Source organism: Nannospalax galili, unplaced genomic scaffold, assembly GCF_000622305.1.
Source record: "Nannospalax galili isolate Female #2095 unplaced genomic scaffold, S.galili_v1.0 scaffold923, whole genome shotgun sequence".
Classification (NCBI taxonomy): Eukaryota; Metazoa; Chordata; class Mammalia; order Rodentia; family Spalacidae; genus Nannospalax; species Nannospalax galili.
The window spans coordinates 1,996,568-2,004,204 of record NW_008349753.1 but is presented as its reverse complement, the minus strand read 5'-3'; the positions used below and the strand labels follow the sequence as shown (position 1 = coordinate 2,004,204).

General features: G+C 45.0%; 1 protein-coding gene across 2 annotated transcripts in view; it reads left to right on the top strand.

Annotated features, from left to right (window-relative positions):
- The first annotated feature begins 6,975 nt into the window (after positions 1 to 6,975).
- The window catches only part of Nup153 (nucleoporin 153), a 61,214-nt gene continuing 60,552 nt past the window's right edge, over positions 6,976 to 7,637 (top strand). Inside the window, exon 1 of one of the 2 annotated variants that reach the window (XM_008847063.3) lies at positions 6,976 to 7,637. This exon is cut by the window's right edge and continues 41 nt beyond it. In XM_008847063.3, coding sequence (XP_008845285.1) covers positions 7,535 to 7,637 — 103 coding nt within the window. In that variant the 5' untranslated portion in view covers positions 6,976 to 7,534. The other variant, XM_029570382.1, reaches the window with a different exon arrangement.

Genomic DNA, 7,637 nt, shown 5'->3' with positions numbered 1-7,637 from the left:
TGACTTAAGGAGAGATACCACAGTGACGGTGAGTTCAGGTGGGCCATGGACCTGGCAAAGTTTTAGATAATATTTTCAGAAATTGCTAATGGGCACTCTTGGTCAGAATTCAGTTCTCCCACTTCAGCCTCCCTGTTTTAGTTTACTATTCCTTAAACATTTCTGTGTTGCTCACACACAAATGAAGATTTCAGCAGAAAATTGGCAGGGAAATGTAAACGAAAGAAATGACCTCTCTCTTGTGAGTCTGATTGATGCCCAATCCAACACTGTCTTTTAAACCCAGCAAAGAAAATTTCCAAAAATGGTTGCACTTCCCGTTTCAAGTATTTTTTCAAAGGACTTTGTTTCAAAGTTAGTGATGGAGAAAATGAAGTGGGTGGGGGGAGCCCAAGCTAAACCTTGAGAGACAGAGGAGCTGAGGGGAGCAGGGAGTGGGGCCTCCTGGTGTCCTTCTGCAGAATGGCCTCTCAGTCTTCAGCACAGACTGCCACTTCTCTGCAGGGTCGCTAGTGCTCTGCCTAGACTCTGGAGTAGGAGAGAGAAGCAGTTATACTCAGGTATTAGCAAGCAGGAAGTTAAAAGCAGCCATGGCTCTTGATGCTTAAGATGGCATTAAGTTACAGGCGGGTGCTTTTTGTGGGCAGCCGGGACCAGTAGATTCACTGACAGGAACATTTTACACTAAGCAAGTGAAAGGTATAATTGTTACTGATTTAAAGCATTTAAGGTATGGTCTGGGTTTAATTGTGGCCTGATTGTTGTTTGGTCCAGCCTCTAGTCTGTTTTGGTAGTTGTTTCTTCTTTTTTTTTAAAATTTATTTATTTATTTTTAAAAACTGTGTTTCCTGTACATATATGGTGGAACCTCTACCTAATGTAGTTGCTGAAATTCTTCCCCTAAGCTGGGGCAGGTTGTTTAAGTTGATTTTCCTCAGGGGCTGTAGTTGCCTTTGGTCTGCTTGGCAATACTGCATGCTTAGTACTGAGTGCAGGACAAAGCCACTCATCTCTGCTGTGCAGAATGCTTGGAGAGTCCTTCCCATGGTCTGCTCTTTGGTTTGGAAGAACCATATTATCTAGTAGCTCATGATCCTCCCCTCCTGCTGGTCTTGTAATGGACCCAAACGAGGTGAGCCATTTTGAGGCTTCACGGACATGCATGAGTTGTAGGCATTGGCTTAAAAATCCCCTTAACTGGCCATTATGTTTGGATAACTGTTCTGTTTAATCAATGCCTGGGATAAGAGGGAAGGGATGCTCTAACCCTAGACTTCATCTCTGGCCATGGTGCATTTTCTTTTGATGAAAGCCAAAGAAAACGTCATTAACAAAAGTTTTGTTTCTGCTTACTTTGTCTCAAAGGTGAAACTCAACAAATAGTAATTAAGAGGAAAAGCAGTCTGTTTGCACTACTAGACTACAGCTTACCAGCTCTTACTTAATTGTTGGTAGTTGAAGGTTAATGAGAAACCAGAAGTCCCAAGCCTGCTGCTTTTGGAAACTTGGGTTAACTTCGGTTATCTCACTATTTTGTTTTTTTCCTAAGAGTGTTCATAAAAGCAAACGTTTCTATTTGGCCTAAACAAGGGGGAGATGTAGACAAACCCTTTAACATGGGTTTAAATTTTTGTGTGTGTGTTCTGCAATTTCTTAGGCCTCCCTGATACAGGAGCCAGGAACTGTAGGTATGTTGTAGAAGAAATATTTAAAATTTTAATTACATTTATTTGTTAATATGTGTGCATGGTAAGTACACACGTGCTCGTGTGCCATGGGGACACAAGGGGAAGTACACGTGTGGGGAAGTCAAAGGACAACTTGTGTGACTCCAGTGCTCACCTTCTACCTTGTGAGTCCCAAGGGTTGAGCTAGGGTCCTTGGGCTTGGCAACAAGCACTTTTATCCACTGAGCCATCTTACCTGCCCAGAAAGAATATTCTTTGATGACCAGATTCGGGAAATTTTTAGATCACAGAGCCCATTATAGTTCTAATGACTTCTAGAATTTTCCAGAAGTCATTTGAGAGAAAGTTCCATATTTGAATGTTGTCTTGACCTCACAGTATCTACATGAGGTCAGTCTACTAGACAAGGGTAATTTGTCTCTCTTTCTGATTTGTCAGTAGAAAGCTGCTCTAATACCCACCTTGTATAGTTTAGGGAAGAGAAGTCTGTAGATTTTATTCCAAATTGCTTGACTTCTCATTTAGCATTCTGGATATTAGATGCTAATTCAATCCCAAGACTATCCCCTCCCAGAGTGCCTGCTTGCTTTTCTATCTTAAAGCATGATTTTGTGTCTCTGTCAGAAAGAGGCAATTCTAAGCAAGCAGCCTGGTGTTTCTTTTCAGGGTATTTCTCTGCTCCCAGAGTCCTGATTTATGGTTTACTTCACCTCCATGTTGTTCCCCATTAATAATACTAAAAAAACTCTTTATAGGAAAAAAGGATATCTGGGACTTAGCAAAGTGTTCTTTAACTATCTAGGCTCAAGGGTCGGGGATACAGATCAGTTGGTAGTGTGTTTGCTGATTGTTTACTTGTTTTTTTTTTTTTTAAACGCTTTATTTTAATTTTATGTGTATGAGTCTTTTGCCTGCATGTGTGTGTAACATGGGCATGATGTGCCTGCAGAGGTGAGAAGAGGGCTTCAGAACCCTAGAACTGGAGTTATAAATGGTTATGAATCTCTGTGTGGCTACTGGGAACCAAACTCAAGTCTTCTGAAGGAGCAGCAAGTGCTCTTAAATGCTGGGCCATCTCTCCAGCCCCTGCTTTCTTTGTTTTGAGACACAGTCTCACTATGTAGCTTAGGCTGGTCCTAAAATTCTCTATTGTTCTGTACCTCTCATGTGCTGGGACTATAGGCATGCACCGCCATGCTGGGCTTCCTTTTATCTTTCTAGTTAATGAAATTTCTGGTAATAATTATCACATGAAAATGTGTGCCAGGGCTGGAGAGATGGCTCAGTGGTTAAGAGCACTGACTGCTCTTGCAGAGCACCCAGGTTCAATTCCCAGCACCCACATGGCGGTTAACAACTGTTGGCAACTCTAGTTCCAGGGAACTGGACACCCTCTTCTGACCTCTTTAGTCATTGCATGACACAGATGCACTTCCATACATGCAGGCGATAAATACACTCCTACACATAAAAAAGATAATTTTTTGTTTCTTTTTTTTTTCTTGAGTCAGGGTCTCCCTGTAGCCCCAGCTGTCCTGGAACTCACTATGTAGACCAGGCTGGCCTTGAACTCACAAAGATCTGCCTGCCTCTGCCTCCCAAGTAGCTGGGATTAAAGGCGTGCGCCACCACGCCTGGCCGAAAGATAGTATTTTTTTAAAGAAGAAAATGTGTGCAGAAGACCTTGGTGACCCATTTAAAATTAACCTCATAGAAATAGTTTGCATTAACAGACATCATAGTAGATACCTCATTTTGTGTCCACAGGGCAAAATAAATATGAACCTTCATAGCTTCCTGTTATTGTTATCTTTGAAAATTATTTTTTTATATTTTGTTTTTTTTTATTTTATGTGTATGAGTGTATTGTCTGCATGTATGTGAGTGCACCCGTGACTTGCAATGCCGTAGAGGTCAGAAGAGGGCTTCAGATTTCCCTGAAACTGGAGTTAAGGACCATGTGGGTGCTGGGAATGGAACCTGGGTCCTCTGCAAGAGCAGTTAGTGCTCTTAACCTCTGAGCCATCTCACCAGCCCCATCTTTGAATATTCTTTGGTTGGAATTGCTTGAGCTGGGCTGCAACTCATTATGTAGACCAGGTTAGCTTCAAACTCACAGAAATCCACCTGCCACTGCCTCCTGAGTGCTGGGGTTGAAGGTGTGTGCCATCATGCCTGCGTGAAGGCTATTTTTCAATCCAGGTTGGGCTTATATAACAAAATTGCATTTTCCTAGTAATTAATGGCTATTCTTCATCTATTAGAGAAGGGTCTGCAGTCTATTTGTGGATTCATGATTGACAAGCGGTAACCATGTTAAATGGGAAAACAGAACACATGTTACATGGGTCTCCCCTGGAAGGGCCCCTAGCATCTGCAGTGACAAGTTCTCATAAATTGGGTTTATTGCTTTTTTGACTATAAACAAAATCAGTCTAGGTATAAAGTGGATTTCCTTTGGTCTCACTGCTTTCCTGGCACAGCTTTGGATGAATCAATCCCAGGAATGTGAGAGTATTGTTTTGTTTTGTTTGTTTTCCTTCAAAGAAATGCTTGGGAAATGGGGTACACAATGGGGAGCCTATTAGGGGTGTGAATTTTTTTTCTGTCTCCTGAAATTCTGCCAATCTTCTATTCTGAAATTTTGTCTGAGTTTGGTCAAATTCTTTTACATACTCTTTCCTTATATATTTGGGAGTGGGAGAGATAGGGTCTTGCTGTACAGCCCAGGTTGGTTTGAAACTCAAAATCCTCCTGCCTCAGCTTCCCGAGTGCTGGAATTTGCCTGATTACTTCTTTTCAAAGCTTGGCTGTGACAACTGATGATTTCCTATCCTGAAAACTTTGATTCTGATAGGGTTAAAAGAAATGATATGATGTGGCAACAGTTCTATATCTTACATATGTAGCCCTGGGGAAAGAACAAACCTGCAGAATGTAGGTGGAGCATGAGGCTTGGACAAGGAAGAAGAGGAAGTGGATTTTTCATCTTTGGCAACTTGCTTTGGTTAAGCTCTCAGCCAATGCCAACTGAGTATAGTATGGCTCCTTCATATGCTGAAAGGCATTACAAGTTCAAAGGGATTTTAAATAAGTATGGCTTTACTAATATGATTTAAATAGTGGTTTGAACTGTACAATTTTGGGGGTGGGCTGGTTAAGAAAAGATCTTGGAGATCACTATTTGTAGCTGCTTTCTGGTTGGTATGAAGTGCATTCTCTCTAAACAGCTATTATTATGAACAGAGATATGGCACTGTGCGGTAAATATTCATTCTATTTGCAGATGAGGAAAGTGAAGCTTAGAAAGAGGATCAGTGCTCTCTCCAAGGCTACACAGCTAGTAAGTGATAGATTTGTCATTTATGTGACTTTAACATTGCTATAAATTTTAAAATGATGACCTCATATGGAACATTAAGTCTATGATCTTTCATAACTGATTCTTCTTCCTAATCATTAGCTGCTTGTTTCATCTATTATAGAAAAATTGGAGCTGGGCATGGTTGCACACACCTTTAATCCCAGCACTCGGGAGGCAGAGGCAGGCAGATCGCTGTGAGTTCAAGGCTAGCCTGGTCTACATAGTGAGTTCCAGGCCAGCTGGAAAACCCTGTCTCAAAAATACAAAAAAAAAAGGGTTATAGTCCTGGCTTTGACTGCCCAGCTCAAAATCCTATATGGTGTCCCCTAAATTCTCTGGGTCTCTATCTTGTCTGGCGAATGAGAAGGCTGAGTCACAGGATCATGCAGATCTTTTGGTTAACTTCAGACATCTGTTTGTTGATTGGTTTATTTATTGTATGTGTATGAGTGTTTGCTTGCGTGAAAAAAAAAAGGGTTATAGTCCTGGCTTTGACTGCCCAGCTCAAAATCCTATATGGTGTCCCCTAAATTCTCTGGGTCTCTATCTTGTCTGGCGAATGAGAAGGCTGAGTCACAGGATCATGCAGATCTTTTGGTTAACTTCAGACATCTGTTTGTTGATTGGTTTATTTATTGTATGTGTATGAGTGTTTGCTTGCGTGTGTGTATGTGCACTGGGTGTGTGCCTGGAGTCCTGGGAGGGCAGAAGGTGTTGGATCCCCTGGAACTGGAGTTATGGACAGTTGTGAGCTGTCAGGTGGGTGTGGGGAAACCAAACCTGTGTGCTCTTAATAGCAGAGCTACCTTCCTGCCCCAACTTCTGGCATCTTTACATTGTGGATTCGGTCCCTGAGAGTACTTCTTTTTTCACTTTCCTAACTATAATGCTATCTGAAGCAAATATATCTAATTGCAACAAATACATTACTCTTTAAAAAATATTTTATGATTTTTATTTTATGAGTGTTTTGCCTGCATGTACATAAGTGCACCATGTGTGTGCAGTGCCCACAGAGGCCAGAAGAAGGTTTTGGATCCCCAGAACTGGAGTTACAGACCAAAGTTAGCTGCCATGTGGGTGCTAGGACTCGAACCCGGGTCCTCTGGAAGAACAGGAAGTGTTCTTGACCGTTGAGCCATCTCTCCAGCCCCATATCAGTTATTCTTAATGGTAGCTGATTACAAAGGTTGTAACTGCAGCCATTTACTGCTGTTTCTTGTATGCCAGAAAAAAATACTAAGCGCTCTACACAGGTGATCATTTGCTTCCCACAGCAGTTTTATAAGGTGGCTTTTACAGCTGTTTAATATTGGAGTCACCCAAGGTCAAATATGCGAGTGGTGAAGCCAGAATGCCAGCCCAGTGTTTGACAACAAAGCTCTTATATGTTTAATGACACATTAATGAAGCTGTATATGTATTTTGTTTCTGTTGTTGAGGCAGGGTCTCAGTATGTAGCAGAGGCTAACTCTAACCAGATATCCTCCTGCCTCTACCTCTCAAGTGCTATGATTTCAGAAGAGCGACTGCACAGCTGGCAGAAGCCGAATGTATTTTCTAATTCTACTTTAGGCCTAACGATCACGGGCACGTCATTGAAACGCGTGTCTTTCAATTTCGATAAATTATCATTCTTTGATTTTACTGTTTTACTTTCCGCTTAACCAACTGATGAATGGGAGGATCCTATTTTCACGTCAGGAGCCATTCTGAATCTGACCTCGCAGCAACTGCTGCTGAACGACCTCAGGCTTTGTACTTCTGCATGCTCCGCGGGTGTCCTTCCGCGACCGCCAGCCTTTCCGAGAATCCGTGTTCTTGAGCGAGAAACTACATTTCCCAGAGGGCTACACGCATGAGAGCGCGGGCTCCACCAACCCTTCCTTCCTTTGCCCATTCTCCCCCTCCCCCCGGTCGCAACGTGATGATGCAAGCGCGTCGGGCGCTGAGGAGTGACGGCCTTCTGGCTCGCGACCGCGGCAGCGGCCCTAACAGCGGTAATAGGTGCAAGAGCGGCGGTGGCGGCAGCGGAGACTGTAGGGACGACGGCAGCGGCGGCTGGGCGGGCGCGGCGCGCACAGGGGAGGGGTAGGCGGGCGGCGCCGGCGGCCTCGACTGCGGCAGTGCCGGCCAGGCAGACGGAGGAAGCGCCTCCCGTAGCCGGCGGACGAGTTAGGCCTCAGAGGCGCCCGGAGCAGCTCGCGCCGGTCTCGGCGGGAGATCTCCATAGAGACGGAGACAAACATAGGCGCCAGGGGTCCGCACGCGGCCGGCGGCCCGCAGCCAGGTCGGAGGCCTCAGCCGCCGCCGCCGCCGCCACCGCCACCACCTTCGCCGTCGTGCGCACTCTCTCCTTCCTCGCTCGCTAGGTCCCGGATCTCGCTGTGTGTGTGAGTCGCTCAGGGCCGGGCGGGGGAGGCCCTCAGGCCGCCGCCTCTGCCTCTCCCGCCCCGGAGCGGGAGGCCGCCCAGGCTCCGCCATGGCCTCTGGAGCCGGAGGCATCGGAGGGGGCGGCGGCGGCAAGATCCGGACGCGGCGTTGCCACCAGGGCCCGTTGAAGCCTTACCAGCAGGGCCGGCCGC